This window comes from Oenanthe melanoleuca, chromosome 4, assembly GCF_029582105.1.
Source record: "Oenanthe melanoleuca isolate GR-GAL-2019-014 chromosome 4, OMel1.0, whole genome shotgun sequence".
NCBI lineage: Eukaryota > Metazoa > Chordata > Aves > Passeriformes > Muscicapidae > Oenanthe > Oenanthe melanoleuca.
Window position 1 is genome coordinate 4020678 of NC_079337.1, and position 24867 is coordinate 4045544.

General features: G+C 38.6%; 1 protein-coding gene across 2 annotated transcripts in view; it reads right to left on the reverse strand.

Moving 5' to 3' along the window:
* Window positions 1-24867, reverse strand: part of PRDM5 (PR/SET domain 5) — a 55203-nt gene that overhangs the window by 21129 nt on the left and 9207 nt on the right. Inside the window, exons 3-13 of one of the 2 annotated variants that reach the window (XM_056489983.1) lie at window positions 22768-22890; window positions 17994-18174; window positions 17068-17242; window positions 16278-16370; window positions 15890-16011; window positions 14079-14158; window positions 11992-12076; window positions 10624-10781; window positions 5756-5849; window positions 4567-4727; window positions 3065-3158 (exon numbers count right to left, since the gene is read on the reverse strand). In XM_056489983.1, coding sequence (XP_056345958.1) covers window positions 3065-3158; window positions 4567-4727; window positions 5756-5849; window positions 10624-10781; window positions 11992-12076; window positions 14079-14158; window positions 15890-16011; window positions 16278-16370; window positions 17068-17242; window positions 17994-18174; window positions 22768-22890 — 1366 coding nt within the window. Of the gene's footprint in view, window positions 1-3064; window positions 3159-4566; window positions 4728-5755; window positions 5850-7205; window positions 7298-10623; window positions 10782-11991; window positions 12077-14078; window positions 14159-15889; window positions 16012-16277; window positions 16371-17067; window positions 17243-17993; window positions 18175-22767; window positions 22891-24867 lie in introns of both variants that reach the window. The other variant, XM_056489985.1, reaches the window with a different exon arrangement.

Sequence of the window (24867 nt, forward strand, 5' to 3'; positions counted from 1 at the left end):
AGTTATAGTCATCTTACTAGTTTATTATCAGGACTTGGACTAACTGTGATGGTAAAAGCAAAATAAGGTTATATTTTAACCTAGATTTGCACATAATTTTCTGGCAGACATTTATGGTCATTGGTTGTTCCCCATCAGTCTTTACGTAACAGTAGGGAAAGGACAGAATTACAATTAAATCCCTTAATTCTCCTAACTCTAGAAGAAATTTACCTGCAAATATAAACCACTTCAGAACAACTTTCACTGTTGCACAATTTGATCTGCTATATCCCAAGGACAGAAGGGATTAGGACATGACTAATTAGGAAGGCAACAGCATGTATAAACAGCAGACAGATAAACTGTGTGTGTGTTTATACCCAGGTCACAGAGGAACACACAAATCCATACACATCCCTCCCAGAAATTAACACCTTTAAATAGATATGCATAAGGTAACTGAGAAGCTGCACAAACTGCAGTTAGCTAACTGCTAACACTGAAAGTTGCTTAAAACTTCAGGGAAGCAATTAACCTCCCAGCCCCCAGGTCTCAAGCCCATGGAGTAGACCGTAGGATTTCTTTTACAATTTATGAACAAGCCAAGGAATTTATATCATAGTCAAAGGATTCTTTTGCTGAATTAACCCCAGCTCCCTGTGACCCTAAGAAGTCATAAACCAACAGGATACAGGAGAGGGAGAATGTGATCTAGTGTTTCAGCTGACCTGCAGAGCGCTGTCTGTGTCATGCCAAGGCTGAAACCCAGATGATGAATTACAGAGCAACACTCCAGGTTCAGAGGCAAACATCACCCCCTTCCCTCTGTACATGCACATGCAGACATGTTCACTCACCCCAAACCAGCTCAATTGCTGCAAAAGGCCAAGTAGTGTTTAGGCTCAATTACAGAGCCTTATTCTAACACAGAAGAGGGAAGAAAATTGCTTATGCAGGAAGCATGCATGTCTGTGTGGAACAACATTTAAAAGCACATGCTGCATATTAAATGAAAGACAAAACCCCACTGAGCTTCTCTTTGGTGTATATGGATTACAAAGTGTACCAAATACAATGCCAAAGCAGGTACCTTATAACCTCAGCTTTGTTAACAATTTCACAAATATAAGGAGGACAAAAAGTGATGCACAACTCTCTCTAAAATAACCTCTACCTATATTTATTTTGTAAATACAGAATAAAACCTCTCACACAAAGTAGATAATAAAGCAAAGTCCAGCTGACCACACAGAGAAAATGGGATAATGCAAATATGTGAACACAGACCTCAAACCTCATCACCTGTAATCACTAAGAAAAGAGGTCTTTGCATTATTAAATGTATGGTGGGCTGCTTAGTTGTATCAAAGCCCAAGATTTATTCAGAAGGATCAATCATCTCCTGAACACAGTGGCTGCTTGTTTCACTTCTAGCTCAGAAAAAGTGATACTTTGAAGTCTGACTGAAGAGAATAAGGATGGCAAAATTTTGAAATTATTAATTCAAACCCAAAGAATTTAACAGATACCAATACCATGAAGTGTTAATCAGTGCTACATTTGGAAACCAAACATCCATCTCTGAATAAAGTAAGTTCGTGGCTCCACTATTTGATGAACTGAAAATTTCTTACTGCCCAGAAATTCCCTGAAAAGTTGTCAAGGATTTTCACATTGTAGGGAACTTAAGAGTGGTTAATATTTTTTTACCCTGTTTGCAGATGACCTGGATTTCCTTCAGCAACTCCCCTTACATTTTCTGGGAATGATGCAAGCTATTCCTCAGAAAGCAGTGTTTCTCAGGCTCACTGAACGTTGGACCACAATTTCCTCTCGTGTGCTTGTGTTCTGACCAAAAACAACATGGCTGAAGCCTTCAGGTACAGCATCAAACAAAACCATCTCTTCAGAAATGCAACACGAATCCAACTGTGGCATTTTCTTACTCAACCTTCCATAAGGCATCTTTCCATGTAATAAAAGCATGCTTTTTAAACTTAAAGTCACAACATAGCAGCAACTGCCCCCCACTTTTCATCAGGATAATCAAAAAATTGGCCAGAAACCCTAACAGTGACAAAAACAACCACAAAAAGCTACTTTAGTAGCTTCTCACAGTGAAGGATGCAAACCACCAAAAATGTAATTGACACTGTACTAGCAGCAAGGCCAGAAGAAGGAAGGATCAGAATTTATTTATCACAAGCCATTAATTAATAATTTAAATAATTAAATAATTTGAGTAATTAAAAATTAATTTAGCAAGGCATTTTTTCCTGAATTAGTAGCTATACAATGACTGCTTCTAGCTTCTTAGGTAAAAAAGAGGCCTTGAAAGTTTCCCTCCTGCAGCATTATTCACTCATAAATTGTTTCCACAGTCCATATTGCTGCAACTCCAACCTGTATCATCTCCCGGCAAGGCAGTTTCTCCCCCTGCATTTAATTTACAAGCCACCAGAAATCTTCAGCGCCTTTCTGCTTCAAGTAAGTTCAAAATGTCACAGCCTCCTATAATAGAGGTTACAAATTTTGCAGGGCTCTATACTCAAGGTTAGATGTCCCTCGTGTGTGGTTTCATGAAACTCAGCCCAACCCCTAAATTCAGAAAAGCCTGCTTGAGAGAGCTGAAATTTAACTGGTAGCAGCACACATGTGAAAACCATTTTTACTTGGACATCTCCAGAGCATTTCCCTAAGGGCCATGTGCAGCATGAACATGAAAAACTGGGGCTTTCTGCTCCATGCAAACTGATGGTAACATCAGCAGCACAAAGTAATTACTGCCATCTCCCTGCAAGCCAAACTTGGTTATGCAGAGGGAAGAAAACTTCATGCCAAAGGCAAATTATCACAAAGAAACATCTTTCAGCCGCCTGGTGCCACTTATTTGAAGGTAAGTGCAAACTTGCAAAATGAAACCTGACAACAGCTTTTGCATATTAAGCAGGTAAAATGTCTGATAAAGATGATGTGTTAAGCCTACCTGTAAATTTGCCTGTTTGCAGATAGATAAACTGTGGACATAGAGACACCTTGTTCTAAGATTTAGAAAGTCTTCTCTGTTCATTATAATAAATACCTGTATGGCTTCGAATATGAACTCTCAGTGTTCCATTGCTTGCAAACTTCTGTCCACAATATGGGCAAATCTTCTCTTTTTCTCCCGTGTGAGTCTACATGGGGAGGGGAAAGACAAGAATGATTGTACAGCATTGAATAAAAAAGTAAAATATGGACTATTTCATTGTATTGACATTGACTGCTGTTACCTCTGTTGTGTATTTTACCATCACACCAGGCAAAGATTCCAATTAGCTCTGGGTGTTAGAGAATTGATCACAAAAAGAACATGGCAATTATCACCACCACTAAATCACTGAGTCTGCCTTTTGAAATCAAGCTTTTAGGGTTAGGGGGCCTCACTGATACAAGAAGAATTATTTCAAAATAGAAAAAAACCCCATATTACAAACTCTCCCAACCTGTGTGGTCAACAGCAAGATCACCCTGAAATCAATTACACACCAAAGTCACCATCATTTTTCACACTGTACTTTCAACACACAATTTTGATCTCAAGATTTATCAGTCTATTGAATTACTTTTCCTTATAACTGTGGCTGTTCTTTTAGTGGAGAATTTCTGAGGACTTAATTTAAAAGTGTTAATTTAAATGAGATAGGAAAGATAACACATTCAATTATATGTGCAGTTGACTATTTCAGTTTCCAGCTAGCACGTGACTCTCTTCACACAGGGAAATTAATTCTTATGTTGATGATAAGACACTGAAATAACACAAAATTCTTCATTACATCATAAAAATGTAATTTTTTTTTCTCACATAGCACATTTTATGCTGCAGCTCAAACAAGAGTAAATGATATCTCATTTCAATACTGGATGGACTTGCACTATTTTCATTCCCTGACATTAAAGATATGAATGCTAAACTCCTCTTGACTAGGATACAGTTATTTGGCAATCATTTGTATCTGTAGCACAGAACACTGGGATATACCAGACAGACAACTATTTAATTCCAAACACCCAAATACCAAAAGGATTTCTGGGAGCAATACACTACAGTTAGAAGGCTCACAAACACAGCCAGTCCTAGTCTGACAGGAGCACATAGCAAAAGCAATTCCAATTCTACACACATGTATGAAGCACATACTATGTGGCAAGCAACACATGCATGACTTTTTTAAACTAATTCTCACAATCTGAATTAGGTGGCAACATCAACTGACTTTTCTCAGCTGTTTTTTCTTAATTCAGTTATTTTCTTTGCATTTATTCCTGTAATATCAATCTTACCTCAGGCCAAACTAGTGACCAAGCCTCCTCCTAAAGTTCAGCCCAATTCCATTGCAGAGTTCGGTGAAAAGGAGGGTGATAAGAGCAGTGAGCCAGGCCCATCCTGCTACCAACAACCCCACTACTGCAATCAGCATTTTAGAGTAAGGGCAACCACAGCTTTCTACTGAAAAGGTAGAAAGGCAGAAGCAGCTGGGGATTCAACATTGAATCACAACCTTAGGGACACACAAGAAATGATCAGTTGATTCTACTCACTTTCTTATGGCTCTTCAGGACCGAGGGTGTCACAAAAGCTTTGTCACACAGGTCACACTTGTATTTCTTATGTCCATCATGGACAACTTGAATATGAACATTTAATGTGTCTTTTCGTTTGAAGGTGGCATCACAGTGATCGCACTTGAAGGTCCTCTCACCTAGTGAAAAACAGGTCTTCCTGAGCTACCACATTCTTCTTCAAAGAAAGTCCAAGTGTATATTCTTAGGAAAACCTGCAGGAAAACCTACAAATCTGCATACTGTGAATTACATATTTTGGAAATTCTGCAAATGCTTGTTCATTAGAACGCATACTGAGCAGGTTTTTAATATTTTTCTCCATAATTTTTAATACTGGGGAAAAAACTTATGACATCCAATGTTTTAAAAAACTGCAGAAGCTTTGAAAGATAATTGCAAAAGAACAAACTGAACATGCCAATCCAATAATTCACCTATTAATGCAGGAGTAAAAAAAGAAAGATTTGTGGTTTTCTTAGTTATACCAGTGTGAATATTCCCCAAAATAAAGTACCTTCTTCTAAGCTCAAGGATTTTAGATCATGAGCATTTTCTAAAATCTAAACTGTTGATGTTTAAAGGACTGAATGATAGTCTAGGGCTCTGCAAGTATTAAAGATGGAGAAAATTCCAAAAATAAATCTTAACACAGTCAACTGAAAAAAAACTGACAAAATGCCAAGAAAAGTTACTCATGAGGGAAAACAGCCACAGCATTTCTCTGAGCTTCTCCAGTTCCATGCCAGAGGCAGCAAACATGAGCCTGGGCTGGCACAGGAGAAACAATCTCAGTGGCAAGCTCTAAACTGGATTACCTACAAAAGCTGAGCAAGTCACCAACTTTTCTCTGTTTCCATTTGTCCTTGTTTAAAATGGAGGTAACACTATCACACTTAATGCAGAAATCGATTTCTTCAGACCTCAAATCATTGCTGGATTTTCTACAGCGTATTTGGATTTGCATTTAAGTGCATCTGAAGCGAAGGTTTGAATGTGGCTCTGAATTTTTTAATTCTCTGGGTACAGAGTTGAATCTTAATACACATTTAACACAGCAAGTTGTATTTTGGAGCAAGGTGCCACATATCTCAGTCATTTCTCATCACATTTCTCAGTCACATATAAGAATAGAGAAAGCTGTTTTTTCCTCTGACTTTGCACTTACTGTTATGGATTAAGAGATGCCTTTGTAGAGAGAAGGGGGTTCTAAATAAGGCTTTGCATTCCTCACACTGGAACGGTCTCTCTTCAGAATGGGTCTGTGGATGAAAGATAACGTGTGAGAGGAAAGGCTCATAAAAATCCGTCAGCTGTCATTCTAGTAACTACAGTTCATTTCCTACACAGGACTCAGGAGGGGATATCCCAACTGGAAGCATCAGAGGATGAAGAATTGAAGTAATCCTTCTGCCATTATTCAGGATCCTGAAAGCCAGCACAGCAGCTACTACCAGTGAGTGCGCTTTCCCCATCCTCACAACTGTCACTTGAGGTGTGCACATAAACAGAAACAAAAATACAGACTAACCAGAGGAAAAAACTACAAGCTCAGCTGCATAGCATTAACTGCTTCAGCCTTACTAACACTGGCCTGGAATACTTATTGATATGAATAAATCCTTTCAAGTTGAAGGCACATAAACCTCTTTCTTTTTAGTTATGTTTTAAGGCAAAACCAATCTGATCTGCAAAGAAAATTCCTCAAATCATGAGACTACTTTTATATATAGCTTCTTTTATTAAAAAAAAAATACCAAACAACAAAAATCACCAGAAAAAAAACAAAGCCATGGAAGCAACAATACCAAGATTTTTGCTGGCCGTGGAACAATTCATTGTAGCTGAAAAACAGCCTCAAAGCTATGAATAAAATAAAAGGCTAAGCAGACCACAGAGTTGTTGAAGCAAATTTCTTTTCTGAAGCTTGGGAAACATCCAGCTTTATTTTAATTTTATAAATTCTAAAGCACTTTCCGTGTTTTCTAGTGTTTTTAACAGCTGCCCACTGTAGATAATAAGCTGTACTGATTAATTTACTATTCACCCCATTTCCTACTATTTTTGCAAAGGAAAGCAGGTTTTCAAAGCATCATCATCCATATACTTTATGAGCTCACAAGGACCTTATTACAAGCTGGAGTGCCCAGAAGAAAAGCGAAAAGGGGACAGTAAGTGTTTTATAATATGCAGGAAATTAGGTAAATGAGTTCATTTGGTAGACTAAGGGCAAATATTGGCATAGTACATATTTGTATAATCAATTTCAGCTATCCAGAATCCACACAACTGTTATTCTACCCCTTCAACTGAGGAAAGAAAGGGGGCTGTGGGGAGACAGCATAATTCTTGAGAGGTTGGCTGAGGGCCTTGAACCCAGCTTGTTTAACACCACCGTCCTCTCACAAACACACAGCACCAAAAGCTGAGCACCCTGCACTGAAAGCACAAAGGCTCCTGGAAGACCATCACAAGTGTGGAACTTCTCATGTTCCTTGAAATCTGCTGCATGTTCCAGCCCAGACCCTACAGGTTCCCATCCCAGCTGGCATTAGCTGACCCCCTGGCAATGAGGCCAATGATTGACAGGACATGAAGAGACTGAACTGCCTTCTCACCTCAACAGGGGGTTCCTCCAGAACAGGGTTGGGACACATGGACGAGACACTGGGGGGAAGCTCGCAGTGCTGCTGCCTGTGCTGTACCTGTTCTGTGGATAAATAGAAGGGTTCAGTCTCCAGAGCTGTCAATCTGGCACCTTTCACGAGCGCAAAAGTCATGCTGCTGATTTCAAAAATGCCCTGCTTTGGAACACTCATCACGTGAGTGACAGTTCTGATGAGCACAGTGACTTGTACAGAACACCTCCTTAGCATCTCCTTTATACTCTTCTCATCTTGTGATCAAAATACACAGATTCATCTGCACATCTTAACTTCCCTACAAAGAAAATCACCTAACTAGGCATACCCACATGCAAGGGTACACAGATCATGCCAGCAACTGAGGATGGGCTCTTATGGAGCATTTCATAGCAGCCTTTCCTACCACAGCATCTGTGGAGGCTTAAGCTCAGCCCAAGGCTACTTATTCACAACAGATAAACTGATGGAATACAGTTGTTTGAAATCATTATGCTCCCCAGGACCAAACAACCCTGGATTAGCCATAAACCCTTTAAAATCCTGGGTCTGATGACCTATTTCTGCTGACTGTCATGTCCTCGTATTTTGTTCTCTGAACTCATCCTCTGTACTTAGAAATAAAGGAGCAGATGGAGCAAAAACATCTCCTGTATGGAGGTAATCTGCATTACGTGGCTCAGAACATGCACCCTCATCCAGTCTAACCAGCATGAAAGGTGACTCCTTTTATCTGCAGCACAATCCCTTTTTGCCTCTTCATTTCAGGTACTGCTCCCTTGCCTTGGCACAGAAATGGAACTGTATTCATGTGATCATTTAAGTCACAGTCTGAGCTCTCACAAAGGACTTCTGAGCTGGTTCCATATCCCAGAACACTTCCCAGCCTTGGCATCTCCAAGCCAGGGGCAAAGCCAGCTTGCACATGCACCTACACAGAGCAGTGCAGCACCAGTTTGCAGGAGCAGCAGATCACAGAGGTACCACAGCTTCTGCTCAGATGTGCAGCTCTAAGAGCATAACAAGCGCTAAGTTGGTTTCACATCCCAGTGCTCCACTTAACAGAGCAGATAGGCTCTTGGCAACTCCACTGTATTTCCCAAGTGAAATCCTGTGAAATGTGAGGAACTAATCTCCTTCTGCACTTTTGAAATGACCCAACAGACACCCACATCTGAAAGATGTTTAAAACACATGTTGTGGGAGATATTTTTATTCTGAGACTTCCAACATGAAATCAGGTTAAAACCCACCCCCCAAGGGAATTACAGAAACAACAACACTGAGTTTCCATCTAAAACACAAATTAAAAATTCAAAGGCACAAAATATATCTGTACTCTCTTATATATAAAAAAGATGTAAGCTTGCTGTAAAATCCAAAGGTTTTTTAAGCCGGTTGCTATCGAACTTAAAGGAAATTTTCTGTTAAACGCTGTTGATTTAATAACTCCTATACCCATCATTCCTACTGCAGGTATCTATGCTCCCTGCCACTAGCCCAGTAACCTAATCCTGAAACTCAGAAAAGCAACCTGAAAGTATTTAGAGTTCAATTTTCTTCCTCCAAAAGAAAATAAACCTAGGAAGACATCTTACAGGAAACTCACATCGGAAAATCATTAAAAACCCAAGCTGAAGAAAAACATAGAAGTATAATACACAATAAAGTTTGACATTTACTCTGTTCCAGCATTCCTGTGAACAAGCAAGAGGAACCACTGGCCTCTTTCCCTAGGCATAGCCTTCCCCCAAATCATGGCACTCAAAACTATTTTGGCCTCCCAAGCCACCACACCCTTGAGTTGTATGGTACAACTGGGTTTTGTGCACACACATCCAGACTCCCCTCTGCTGTCTGCTCCTCTCCTCCTGCTGTTTCCTCGGTGGAGAGAGGTGTGTCTAAAAAAAGCAGCTCAGGCCATCCACATCAATCTCCTGTCTCTCCTGTTTGCCTCCTCACTCAGCATGTGAATTTAGAGACCTACATGTGGATGGGTGAACAGTCACAGCTGTTTGGGTAATCTTTATGCAAACACAGGAACAAGTTTCTCTCAATATAGAGCAGAGCTGATTTACAGCCAGTACTAGGTGCAAACAGGTCCAGGAAACCAGCATTCCAACATGCTTTAAGGAATTCCGTCAAAATTTGGTACCCACTAAAGTTGTCTAAATTTTAATATTTTTGTCATTAAGTGGAGCCTCTAATCCTTGCTTATGCTGCTGGTGCTGCTGCTTTGAACATAGAATTGGGTCAAAGTATTTACTCCTTCCTACTTAATCCTGAAGTCCATTTTCAAACAAAACTCCCTATCAGTCATCAATGGCAAGCTAACATAAGGAAACATGTAAAAAGTACTCATTTAAAATACAGAGCTATCTTTCTAGATAATATTTTATACATTTTTCTTAGAATATATCCAGCCTGCAAAGTTCTTTCCCATTTTCTTGAAATCTAGAACATAAAATATAATGTATGGGAGCTAATCTTGTCCTTCAGCAGGCTGCTGCATGCTTTCTTGTTTTAGACAGTCATCACCATTTCATCCTGTGAGAGGCAATATTATTACTCTTACATGATTTATGGCTGCAAGTGCAAGAGATGGTGCAAAGATCCTGTGCCAAATTCCCAGATGGAATATAACATGAGCCACACCGCCAAAGACTTGGAGGTATGGCTATATCAGGGTTGAGGTTTTTCTCTTTTTATTTTTTTTCACAGTCTTGTAATTCTGAAACAGCAGTCTTGGATAGAGCCTTGCCATTAGAAATGCAAGCCCAGGTTAAAACTAATGACAGGCACCACAGAAATTAAGCTAAGCAGATTTGAGCTTCAATCAACATAAGGCAGAAGATCCCTTTGTGAGTCTATTTTTCAGGTAATGTTTCTTCTGATGTTGCTTTAATATGTGAACACCTGCACCAAGTTCAAATCTAGTGTAGTTTGAAAGCATCTGCTGGTAAGTCCAACAATGATTGCAAGAGGACTATACATAGTTTTATTCAATTACAGTATTAAAAAAAGTATTTGAAGACATCTTTAAATCAGTAACATTAACTTGGTAACCTAGTACTTAAAAAAACCCCCAAGAATCACAAACAAAACAAAGCAAAAAATAAAAACAAAACAAAAAGGTCAAAATGGGATTTATTGGATGCTTTTAACCAAGCAACAGTGCTTTACTTCTGCTTATTTAACTTTTTTGTTTACTAGAATTGATTCAGCCTTTTGAGATTTTGGATATAACAAAGAACACTAAAACTACATTCTCCAATACTTTAATCCCATGTTTATAAGCATGGCAGAGCTTAACGATTAACCACTTAAAAGAAAGAAAAAAATTTGTAAATCTGAGGCTGGCAGACCTGTAAACAACAACAGCAGAGTGCTTTACCTTCTTGTGATTCTTGTAAACATTTCTGTGGGCAAATCCCTTTCCACAAAGCTTGCATTTATAAGGTTTATCTTCACTGTGTATTATTTTGTGTGCAGTCACTTGATCAAGTCGTTTGAAGGACTTACTGCAAACCTCGCAGGTGTAGGGGCGTTTTTCTGCAGAAAATGAGTGGGGGACATTTAATCTCCTGTTTATACAGGGGGAGAAGATGAAAGGCTGAGACAGTCATCTCCTCAGAGAGATTTTTGCAATTAAGTCAACCCAATTAAGATTAAACCAATTAGAAAGACACCTAATGCCCTTTATGTTAGACAGTTAAGTCACTTCACAAAAGATGAGCCATGGTGCATCTCAAGAAATTGGCACATTCTTTGCAATACTCATTGCTAAAACTAAACCCTGATTAATTAGCTTAAATCAAAAGAGAATGACTTCAAAGAGGAAAACTGTGTTTCCAGATTACAAAATGTGAAAGAGGGCATGACAGTTTAAATGTTTTAAAACTTAATTAACAATATACATATTAGCTTCCAAACCCAAAAGTTCCTAAGCAAAAAGCCTTTATGCTTCAACTGGTGACTGCAACTTAACTGTACTAATACTCATCCAAAAGTGTCAAAAGAAAGCCAGGAGCCTCTGAGATACAGATTATGTTACAAGAAATGAGCTTTTGCTGTGGACTGATACCAAGAAAACTCTAAGCCTGTGCAGCTGTAAAAACCTGCATTTGTTTAAATGCTTATGCATTTGACAGAAAAATGTTTGTGTTTCCACTGTGTTGCTTGATGTTTCTAATCACTGGTGAGGGACACAGAAAATGCTGGATTTGCAGTGACCAGAAATCCTGGCAGAGCCAACTGGTGCCACACTACCAAACCTACAGATGGGAAACTCCCTGCTCACAGTGGCCTGGTGCTGGCACAAGGAACCTTTGTGGGTGGTCTGTGGATGGGGTGGCCCACGAGCTGCTCTCCTCCATGAGCCCACTAACACACACAGATAAACAGGAAAACACTGTGTAGCACAGATCACTGACAGCACACCCAGCTCCCAGCCTCTTCTCCTCAGTCACTGGTTTTTCACCTCCTCTCTAAGCCACGTATCAACCTTTTGCACCACCCCAGCTCGATGACCTCATCTACCCCAGATAGCACGACAAAAGAGCCAGACAAAGCAGCAGAAGGAAGACACTACACCACTTCACTTGGAATTTTGGAAGGCTTAGAAAGGCTGGCTTGGACAGTCTTCTTGGAACCGGAGATTGGCTTACCAGCTCAGGACAACACAGATTTCATTGAGCCTTCCATAAGAGAGTAATTCATATGCACACTCATACAGACAGCTCTGTGTCATTCTGTACATTACCTGAATGAGTTATCATATGGCGCTTCAGCTGGTTCGCCGAAATGAATTTCTTGTCACATTCTTGACACTCAAAGATCTCATGGACCTGCAAAATATTTTATGATCATTAAATGTGTGTCTAAAACAAAACTGTATCTCTTACATAGACAGAAATTCTCTAACAGAATGTAGCTACTTATTAGCCAGTAGCTATACTAATACTCAAGAATATTCTGTGATTTCCTCCTTGCTTGTCCCTTGCTGAAAAACATCACCTCCCAAAAAGTAAAAATTTGTAACTGGCATCATTACAACTATATGCAAGTTTGTATAACCTGTGTTTCTAACTACCAGATCCATATAAAATATCATTTTTAGGAAAACATTAAAAAACCAAATGCAGACTAACTTGTCAGGACATTTTGTTCTAGTCCAGACACATGTAAAAATAACACAGAAACCACTTCATAGCTTCTACCAGAATTTCAAAAAACAAGTACTATCACACTCTTGCAGGATTGTTTCTCGTAAAAGCTTTGTCTCAAACTACAAATGCAGTATTTTCAACAGAACATTACAGCACTTAGGACTAAATGCTGAAAAAATAGGAGGCAGTTGAAAGCAACTTCTGGTAAATAAAAAAGAAAGATTGCCCAGTAGAACAAAACCTTGTTCAGTGTTAAACAAAAAGGTTAGAAATCAACACAAGAGATGGTTGGAATTGGCAGGCTAAAAAAAGGGGGTCAGGGGTTGGCAATCATAGAGGATTTTTAAGTGTGACTCTACTCACACCAATTTTGCAGGAAGTCCAGCTCTACAAAGTTTAAAAGTTCAGAAAGACTCAAGGGTTGCCTGTTTTTGGCAATGCTGATGATCCTGCCCCACTTGCTAAAAAAGGAAATTGATTTAAGCAAACAGTGTGAGTACTACTATGTGAAATCTCCTTCACTATCTGATATAAGTGTGTAAATCTGGAATACTCATTTTCTTGATATTTTAAGAGAAAAGCCAATCAAGGAGAGCAAACATTTTATGTACAAAACCTTCATGGTGATTCTTAAGGCAAGTGCTTAGCTGACATGTTCACACATTTGAGAAACTTGTGTGTCACAATGTCTGCCCAATATTATAACTACTGAACAAACATTTAATAAAATGGACTAATCAGGATATTTGCAAAACCTGTGCAAATGTGTAAAACTTGCAATAATATGCAGCAAGGCACACCATGATAAAAAAATACAGCCCTAATAGACAAGAAGTGCAGGGCATACTAACACAAGCAAGGAGAAGAACAAATTAAAAAGGAGGAGCCCCATCATTTCCTTTGCAACAACATATTTTAATTGATATCATTTTTATCCTCAATGGATTCAGGTTATAACCAGGGCATTATTAAAGACTTACAGTTAATCTGATAAACAGTACAATGCAGCTTTTTGCAAAAACAGATTCTCCTGGGTTTTAGTGATTTATCAAATTAATCTTGCAGAGACTTCCTTTGGGTATAATGGATTCAGAATCTCATATTCATGGTCCATCTGTATTTCTACATGAACACCCTTATTTCCAATAGAAGCTTTTTCAACTGTTAACCCCTCCTGTTCTGGTTATAAAAGATTATGTGGATAAACAAAAAGATACGAAAAATTTGGATTTGAGGAAGAATTTTTTTTTTACTATTGCATAACTACAATAGAAGTAACTCCCCTAAGTGGTATTTCAAAAAGCAGTAAGAAAATTACTGTGCTTTGTACAAGAACTAAAGGCTCACTAACCTATTTTATGGTCTGCATGTATGCTATGATTACATAACACAGTGTTTAAGAATGCTGAAGAACAGCAGGCAAGTCTGACTTAATGCTGGAGTACTCAAACACATAAGCATTTGGTAAGAGGTGCATGAAAACTTTAGGGGGATACTTGGCTTGAGCAAGTGTGACTACAAAAATAAATACCCGCACTAAACCAGGTTGGCTTTGTAACCATGAAAGAGATGACCCAAAGGCTTGCATTACATTACAGCAGCTTTCAAGTGACGTGGGCAGCATAGCCTCACATCTCAGGGAAGTCAGTGCCTGCTGTGAGTCAGCCTTCATCTCACTGACCTTTCGATGCTCCTGGAGATTTGCTGCTGAGGAACATTTCTTATTGCACACTGAACACATCAGCTTCTTCCTAGAATTTCCTGAAACAGAAACAAAATACCACCAACATCTTAAAGAGGAAGTGCAAAGAAAGAACCCAAATATTTCCACCGTGCCTGTGACTTTTCACAGATCATTTGACTGACATAAGATTTTTACATTTGTATCCCATCTTCAAAGTGCTCTGTTTCAGGAGTTCTCTGTGGGTGTCCAACAAACCAGTCACTGGTGGAATGTAAATTAAGAAAACCAGAACAATAAAGAAAAAAACCTTTCAAATAGATGTTATCATACACCACCAACCCCACATGAAGAGCACAATTCAAAACTGAGAACAGCTCACTCGGCAACTGAACCGTTCATTTCATCCAGAAACCAATAGAGAAGTTAGTGCAGAAGTGACAAAAAAGATCTCAAACATATAACAATTCCCCATTTTCATTTATTTAGAAAGCATTAAGTATCCTACTATATAAAATATCATTAATGGTCTTTAGCTGAACAAAACAGAGAAATTGTTTAAGCACAAGATCATGAATTCAAGTCTTGTCTAAAACAGAAATTACAAAACAAGCTATAGGTCAGCTGCCAGACACTTTCCTTCCCTTTTCACAGCTGCTTTAAAAAGTCACAGACCACTTAATTGAGTTTATCTATTACTTACCTTCAGAGACTCATTTTAGTATCTACAAAGCTATTTTATTACAAGACAAAGCCACCACAAACCTAATTCTTTGTTTATAATTTAAGATGCCCATGCAAGATAGTTCCTAGCTTAGGTAAAACACACCCAATACTACATTGAAGAGCAGAAACATTATAAAAGTAAAAACTTATAAAACTTATGTACACAAATTGATACATAATACAGGAATACACTTAGTCCTTCCATGTGGAATTCACATACATTACATAACTGACAAAAGCTAAGCCTAAACATAACAATGCTCATGGATGAAAAAAATTATTACTGGTACCAAGAGAAGGAGATAATCCTTTGTAACAATGATTACAGAAAGGTTTCTCTACACTGCAAGAGTTTGGCAGCAGAAAGAGACTGAAAATCTTAAAATGCATCTCAGTGCTGTCACCATCAGCTGAAGCCTGTTTTCTGTGTACTCTGGAATTCTGCTGTCCCCACACATAATGATATTCCTTTGACATGGAGAGAGGACACAGAGAGAGAGTGCAGAATGTCAGAACTGAGATCTTGTGAATCTGAGAGCAGTAGCTTGGCCTTTCTTGAGAAGAAAGTCAAGTTTGAGTGAAAACTATTTACAGCACACAAATATCAAAACACTAGGCCTAAGAGGACCAGTGGATGGTCTGGCCTGGCTTCCTGCACAACATTATGCTACAGGATTTTATGCATTAGGATTTTATGGTTTCTTTGATTAGGCAAAGAAAAGACATCCTATTGTGTCCTGAAAATACCAAAAAAATGAGAACTCACCATTTCCTGTAGCAGCTTGTGCCAGTGGTTGATTTTCCTTGCTACTGAAACATTTTGCTTCATCTCCTATTCACCTAGTTTAAACTTCACAAGATTCCTATTACATTTTCTGCAGGCGACTAATGATTCATGTGGCCTACAGTAATTCCTCCCAGGGGGTGTAGGAATAGTAACTCTTGCAATTAAGTTACTTCTTAATTTTCTATTTGATACAAATGAACCATTAAAAAAGTAACCAAACACAATGTTTACTCTGATTTGCAAATTTAAGGGGTATCAGAGGGTTTTTTTTCTGAAGAAACATTAAACTCTTTCTTACCACTGTGGACATTTTCTTTGTGTTTTTTCAGGGCATCCTTGCTCTTGAACCTCTTCCCACAGCTATCTGCCTTGCATATGAACCTGGCATCCCCTCTGCATGCCTCCTTGTGCTGCTCATAACTATATGGGGTAACAAAGACAGAAAAAAATCCCACATCAGGCAGTGTCTCCAGGAACCAGAGCTGTAGCAAGTACTCAGAGCTGAACACATGCTGCACTGCAAAGTTCCAAGGCTACCTCATGCATTACTTACAGCAGAGAGGAATGAAAGCATTTGAGTCCTTGCCCTGTTAGGATTCCCAAACACTACCAAGCTTTTGGAAAGCTAACATGCAAAGGGAGGCCAGCAAGGACATGACAGCAGTCCTGTAACTCAGACACAAAACCTCGATTCTGAGCTGAAGGCAGTATTGCAAACAGAGCACTGGAAACTTCTTGAGGAGTCTCCTGGGCTGATATTCTCTGTGCACTGAAGGACACTAAGAGACAAAGGAAAAACACAAAGTAAGGGCAACATTCTACAACTTGAACAGGCTTGCAGCAACTACAAACGGTACAGAGCTTTACAAAAAGTAATTAAATGTATAATAAAAAGTAATATATCTATCTAATTACAAGAAGATACATACACAACTAAAGAAAACCAGTTATGCTTCTGTGCAGAAGAAAAATTCTAAGATATACAACTTCAGTGACAAAACTGCATATTTACACTCTCAAGGACAATAAAGATGTGTTCTTAAATTTCACATCTTTAATGTTTCTATTTTGTTTTTCCATCACCCAAATATTTAATTAAGCAAGCATGAAGCAATAGTTTTCCTTCTTTTTTCCCTAAATCTTGCTTTAATTCTGTACCAGCATCCACAGCTTGAAAATTACATGTCCTAAATTATTCAATATTCCACTGATGGAGACCAGTAATGCTGCACCAAACTTCTGTCATCTGGTCTCCAGTGTATGACTTCAAAACATAAAAAAATTGCCAATATTTTTGCAATTCCCATTGAATTCTACAACAAATATGAGAAATTAAGACATTAAAAGATTAAAGCAAAGGGTAAGGGTATAAATACAGATGAATAGAAATTAAAGCTTAGCTTGTGATTAGGCCAAGAGAAATAAAGGATTGAATGAAACTGATCTCAAAGTAAAAACACCCCAGTTTCTACTCACTGTCTTTGTAGAGCTTGTTTAACAGGGAATTTCTTTCCACAGTTTCGGCATTTAAATTCCTTTTCCTCACTGGGTTTTTGGTGCAAAGTCTGCAGATGCTCAGCTAGGATCTCCTGACTGGCAAAACTGGATTCACAGTTTGGGCATGCATGGTCCTTTTTACAGGTGAGGGGATCTGCATGATTGGAAGCAAAACCAATGCAAAGGAGTAGGTTCCAGGTTTTTTGGTTACATTATGAGAGACTCTCTGCCAGAAATAGATTGTGCAAAATGGTGGCATGAAACTCACCAAAAAAAAAAAAAAAAAAGTCTCTGAAGGGATTACAGATGGCCTATCTTAGATGGATTACCATCCACATTAGTGAAAATGGATGGAAAGTACTAAGATGGGTGTGACTTAAGACTGTTGGCCAAAATTAGTCATTCAGCTTAATAAGATGCAATCAGTTATTCGTAAATTTATCTTTGATAAAGATGCTGAGAATTCCCCAGACAGCTAAGTTCACTTTCCTTTTCCTAGACATCTTACCTTAGGAATGGCTCAACAGCTTTATGGGAAGGTTTATTTCTCTTCCACCTAAGTAAGAAAGAGCAAAAGCTCTTAGAGCAAAAGCTCAGCATTCATAAGCCTGTGTGTGAGGTGAAACAAACTCTGTCTTTAGTCCAAAAATTAATGGTTACTAGTTAAGAAATTGAGGCCCACTCATTCATTCAGTAATTCACAAGAATGGCTGCTCCTTATAAGGCAAATAAGCTCAATTCAAACCCAAATAAAGAGATAAAAATAGTGCAAAAACCCAGGTTAAACCCCAGGGACTTTCCAGTTCCCCGGTCCTACATCTTAGTCCTAACTAAGAGCTAGCGTTCCCTTTCTTCATTACCACTTTTAAACTCTCAAGTTACCCTATATTTTACATACTGCTCACCTGCAGTTTTTTCACCAGCCAGCTGCACTTCTTTATTGCTGCCACTGTCTTCATCTTCCTGGATAACTGTTCCTTCTTCCTCCTCCTCCTCCTCTTCCATGTCACTGTCCAAGTACCCAATCAGAAGTTCTGTATCTGTTTCAATATCTTCCACAGCCAGATAGAAAATATTTTCCCCTTCCTGTTGCAAACAGGAAGTAGAGGCAATAAATAATTATGTCAAAAAACAAAAATCTGAGACCCTAAACTGATATTATCCCTCAGCCACGGAAGAGTTGGCTCCATTCCTCAGGGAGCACCATGCTACAACAGCCTTGCTAAGACTTCTTCCTCAGTGTGGCTACATGGACAGGGTATATTTGTATTCTGCTATTTTGAGAATATTCCCCTGCCTCACCTGTGAGACTTTTCCACTATTCCATGTAGCTTACACCAATGTGAAGGTGGCATTAAAGTCCTCTCCTGCCACACTGTACTTGACAAGAACTTCAGGGTATAAAAATGAAATATTTGAGGATTAGAAAAAGAGCAAAATTTTGATATCCAACACAGCTTTATCTCTCTCCTCAGCTGACTGCAGGAATTCTAACACAGCTTTCAGCAGCATGTTTACATGGTGCTTTTTTCCATTCCTCTCTCTCTTTAAGATTCCCAGCCTTCTCCAACAGGCTTTCACCCCTGGTCAGTTATCTTCACTATCAAATTAGCTGGCACATCTGGAAAATGCACTTTAAACCCTGTGCTGGTTTAAATCAATGCAGATCCACAAAAGGCCAAAGGATCCAGCCCCCATTCTGCACAACAGCACAAATTACATAATGATAGGCTCCAAAAGCTTCTTGATAATGCCTGCACAAGCTTCCTAATAGCTGCATAAGCTAAGAGCTTTGGGTTTTGACAACACTTAATTGAAGTTACTAAGGCTAGCACTATGGGTTTTGGGAGGAATCTGTACATCTGTCCCCTAAATTGATATTCTGTAAGACAGAGATACCTTTTTTCTTTCTATATGTGAACCAACCGCTTTAGGTACTGCCCAAAGCACTGAAGGAGACTCATTTATATACAGTGAAGACTCCCAAGTTCTATCATAAATCTTAAAGCTTATCTGCTTAACACCCAGAAAAGTTAACTGAAGCTACTTTGCTCTGCATCTAGCCATATATTTTGTAACAGGCTTCCTTGGATAAGGACAAGATAGTGATTTTTAATTTTCGTAATACACTAAGATTAATTTAAACTGTCAACAGGGATGTAGCATTCCTTGAGCTGCAGGAGGTCTGTTATATTTTACACAAGATACTGTCACACAAGAGTGAAACCTACTTAATTCAGCAGACTTGATAGAGCTGCTACTTCCAAGGATGCACCGCTTGTCTGCCCTTATCTGAACAGCAGCATTGGAAAACAAAAAAATATATTATTTTTTCCCAAGATCTGTTCTGCAGTACAGATATCTATCAGCACACCAACCTAGCCTCTGCACACATCTACAACTTGCTGGGTTTCATACGTCTCTGTCAAGCTGCAGAAACCTTTAATTTAGTACAGTCTAAAGTCAAAACAAATTCTCTCAACAGGAGGAAAAGTAAAAGGTCTTTCTACACTCAGTCTCCACATAGAGAGGATAAAACCATTGGGGTAAATCTCCAATACATCACTGTTTAGGACAACCTTATTCTAAAAGCGAGACAAACTCATGAAGGGAAGCACATCTCTATTAAAATAAATCCCTAAGAACTAGGAGCTGTGAATGGTTTGAGTGTTCTGGGTTACATTTGCATTGGAAAGAAATTAGCTTTGGTGCCAGCCCAATCTAAACTCATTTCTCCTCCAAGGTTAATTTGTTTGGCTTTCCCATCCAAACAAATGCTAATAGCAAGGTATTCAGAGCACTAATTAATCAAGATATACCCACTGGCTGAGTAGCTCCTCAAGGCAGCATTTTGAGTGAAAGCAATGGAAGCTCTCCAGAAACCACAAAAGAATTTACATCTCTCCCTCCACCAGTAGCACCTGAATGAATCACATTAACCTACGTGCATGCAGACACAGTAAACATAGTAAGAAGTCTTTCAAATTATTTTAATAGCCCTCCTGTTTCTAAGAGCACACCTGCAGTCATTCCACCTGCCCATGTGCTTAGACCATCCTGGCTGTTTTCCTAATGCTTGTCTGCAGCAGACCACAATGGTCCTTGGGAGAAAACTCCAAGTGCTTGCTCATCACAGTGGCACCACAACCTCCCTTCATGTTATTCCTGGTTTATTATTCAATTATGTTTTTCTCACTGCTGCCTTCACTGTCATCTTTTATACTATAATCCACACAGACCTGATCAGCAAATACATTTTTCCCAGTTCCAACATCCCTTGCTATTTCCTTTTTGGGCCACTACAAGTATTTCTTCCATGCAGACTCTTAGCTTTTCCGTGCAGTTACACACCTTCATCTCTGCTTCCTAAGAGGGAAAACAGGATCTCTGACAGCTCATCACACTTCCATACAAAAGCATAAAACACTTATGTCATCACTCTTGAAAGTTTAAAACACAGGAGGAAAAAGCAGCACAGTCTTGTGTTAATTGAGGGAGTGTAGGGCTTCTCCATCCTTCAGGCTGGCTCCAACCCAGCCTTCCTAATCCTTACCCACTTAGCCTCTGTGCCCACAGAGCATTCCTGACTTCCCTCTGTATCTGATTCCCTAGCAGCAAACCAGCTCTTCAGCCTACCTGTTCTGCCAGTTCTTCCTCTCCAAACAAGCACACTGCCTTTCCCAGTCCTTCCCTGAAGCTCCAGGATGTCAAGTTTGGCAGAGATAAAACCAATACAGGCAATGTCTGAGGGTAGAAATTGCAGTCCAGGAAATGCCTGGAGATGATTTCACACACACCCTCCACACAGCCCAGAATTCAGATTATACTCCACCTAAAATACAGCACCTTAACCACACACACACACACACACACAATCTAGAAGCCCTAGCTCTCTCTCCTGATCTATTCCTATGGTATTACATTGCAGAAAAGCTCTGAGACACAAATGTGAGACCAAACAGAACACAAGGCTAAACTACTACAGCAATTCTGACATTTCTCCATACTGCAGTTTTCAGTAATAGCTCCCAGTGAAGGATAGAATATTTTTCCATCTGAATATTCGGTATTTAGGGTAGGCTTTTAAGGTCCTAAAAAACCCTATGAGATAATTTAACAAATTTTTATGTTTCTATAATTTTCTTTATAAAGAAACCCACTGGTATATTCCATTAAAACTTCTATTCAGAAGTTCAGGTCATTCACTGGAAAGATAATAAACATTAATTGCTCACACCGCTCTCCCTTGTAAGCCTTACTTTGCATTTGCTACCAATGACTGTGCACTGATGAGGTAATAATCACACCTCCTGTATGAGAGCTTTTCATATCTGCTACCATAAGGAGGACAACAATTTTCACCAGAAATTAACTTTTATTTTCTTGGGACAGAAAAACCAAATTTTTTTTGTCTGGCCCCAAAATAAACCGTAATTCTTTTGGCAGGGACATGCAGCTTAATCCTTTGGGGGAAAAAAGTCATCTCATGATAAAAAAGCAGAACAGTAATTTTAAGAAATGCTGATAAATAATTCTCCTTTTCCTTATTATTTGCCTACTTGGATTACATCAGCAAATACCTTAAGTTAGCCTGAGACAGCATTCTGTAAAGTATACATTTTGAGGAAAAAAATTCACAGTCATGTAATTCTTATTTATGTGGGAGTGGAAATTAATTTACTGTGAAACTGAGCTGTTAAAAAAAAAAAAAAAAAAAAAAAAAAAAAAAAAAAAAAAAAGAAGCAGATAGCTCATTTCTTTAGTAATCTCCAAAAGAACAACAGCTGGAACTGGAAAGGCACCCCTGTCTATGTTGTGTCCTGTAAAGTCACAGAACTCTTCTAAAAACGAGCAATTAAACAGACTAAGACTATTCAGCTTGAGAGACAAGCTGTCAAATAAGAGTGAAAGGATAACAAACACAGAATTCCATAAAATCAAACACAGCATAGAAAAATAAAGTAACTTTTCACTGTTATACCAGAACTAAGAAATCAAGTGAAATTAAGTAGTGTCTGGAAGAAAAACAGAAGCATATTTCAATGTAATTGAAGTGGTGGAACTCATTGCCACAGAGTGCTGCAAAAGACAACTATAAAAATGAAAAAATACGCTGGATAAATTCAGATCAACAGCAAAGACAAGAAAATTATCTTTTTTTATTAATTTCCCCTCAGGCACTACATGATCGTCCTACCAGATAATTAGGTTGCTCAATTTTCTGTTTTCTACTTACCTATTTTCATCACCATACTTCTTCTCAAACCCGTCAGACTTTCATAATCAATTATATAATATGTTATGTATATTATATATTATTATTAATTTTATTGAACAATACTGTAAATTGATTATTCTTCTTTACACACACCTAAGCCCATACCCAGGTTTGGCATGAAACACATACAGGTCTCTAAATGATTAGTCCTTAAACCATCAGATCATTAATCCTTAATCATTGATCCTTAAATCATCAGATTCCAAGGACTTTTCTAGTCTTTCACCCTACCACTCTTATTTGTGGTATTATCTCAAGCACAAGAGTTCTCCTCTTCTAAAAAGAAAGGCAGAAGAAGAAAAGCAGTTTGCTACTTTCCCCAGATATTGCAATTTTATTACAAGACACAAAGGCCAAAGAGGAGATAAAATTAGTGAATGGTAGGAATTCACCAAATCTACCTGGATGGCTGCCAGGTTCTTCTGTTCCTGGGATGGAGCCTCATGGACAAACCGCAGCCAGTTGGAATGGCGAGGGTTGCTGGCATCCAGGATATAAAGGACCTCGCCTTTGCTCCCACGAACCTGAAACATTCAAAAAATACCCCAAGCAAAATTTAAATTAAAAAAACAAATACGGCACCTTTGGATTACTATGCAGATACATATAATTAATAAATTTTGACAGAATTCCAGCTTACACTGAAAAAAGGAAGATAATAGAAATAAAAACTAATATTAACTAGGACATTCTTCCCCCTCAAAACACAAAGACATACTGCTGTAAAAATACATCTGTCACTGCCAAAAAACCCTGTTTGTTTCATTTTAAATAAAAGATCACTTGAATCTCCACTGATCCAGACAACAGAGAACCATGCAAAAAGGTCGTACAGTCACACTATTATTCCATGTGATTTATTTATATAATGAATGGGTTTTATTTTCCATCTGTCAACAAGAAGTATCCAGGGCAGGTATTTCCTAAGAGCTAGGGAATTTGGCTATGTAAGATCAAAATTAGATTGTCTTCGTGGCTTTGTGTATAAATTGCTCACATTCTTGCTATATTTGTTTCTAATAGAATGCAATATCATATTTCTTCAGTATGACTGCTTCAATTACCTAAACATTTAGGGTATTATTAAAAAGACAAAAACTGTATTCCATTACAGTAATAGCTGGTGACAGCATGTTGTTCTCAGATTAAGAAAAAAATAATTACTGTAGTTCTGCAAACAAATAAGAATCTTCAGAATGCATTACTGCTCTTCTGAAGGAAAAAGGACACATCATGAAAAGGTGCCAACACTGAAAACTTTAAAAGCTCTTATTTTCCAACACATGGATTAACCACAGTGAAAAGTGTCAAACCTACACATTGAAAAGCATCTGGAAACAATATCATCTGTCTAAGCACTAATGGTTTCCCAGAGAGGCCCTGGATGTCCCATCCCTGGGAGTGTTCACGGCCAGATGGGATGGGGCCCTGAGCAACCTGATCTAATGAGTGGTATCCCTGTCCCTGGCAGGGGAGCTGGAACTGAATGGTCCTTAAGGTGCTTCCCAACCCAAACCATCCTGTGATACTGTAATAATCACTCAGTTCTACAGAGGCTTGGTGCTTTAGCTCCAAAGCATAAGTTACAGGAGCTCACCATGGAGATCCAAAATCAGATCTTCAGCTGGAATGAGAAGCAATCCAGTTCCTGTTATAAAAACTATACATTACACTAGCTAACTTTTCATCCATTTTTCTTTATTTGCTGATCCTTAAATTACATAAGAATAATTTATATTTGCTTCAGTGATACACAGTCATCTCAGTTATGCTTTCAGAATCTCTGCCAATCCATAAAGAGATGCCAAACACGAAGCAGAGCTTTAACACATAAGAAAACTATTATTAAAGGAATATGATAAATCCCTTAAAAACATTCTGTATTTTCTACTGCTTTTTTCACCTCATAAAGAAATAATTCTGCATTGAATATACAGATGTGAGCATGGAAAGTCAAGGAAAAGTGCAAAAACCCCGTACTTAGCATGGACTAGGCTGGTGACATGAACCAATTCTTTTCTGGTTGCATGAATAGAAAGCTTCCTAAATGAACTGATGGCAGTGGATCCCAAACCTAACACTTAAAACCAACACCTAAAATGCATGCACATATCCACATTATGCACCTCAAACTGAGGTGCCCAAGAATTATCTTCTTGACAATCAACACAAAAGGTGTCACTGAAGGAATTCAGTCAAATGCCTTCAATGTAAGATGAAACAGTGACATTCACTATCACCACAGGGTGAGGTTCCACCTCAAAGCCAATCAGACAATTTGAATGATACCATATTAATGAGCACCAGAAGAGTTCAGGAACTTCAGGAACAGATGTGTCCCTGCACAATGTATAAGCTCCATATATGAAACCCTACAGAGGCCTAATTAACCCCTAAGTTGTGGCAATGCTCACCAGCAACAGGCACTACTCCATCTGCCAGCCTTTTATGCTACAATGAAATTATCCCAACATTTTCAAAATACAACATCCAAATGTGCC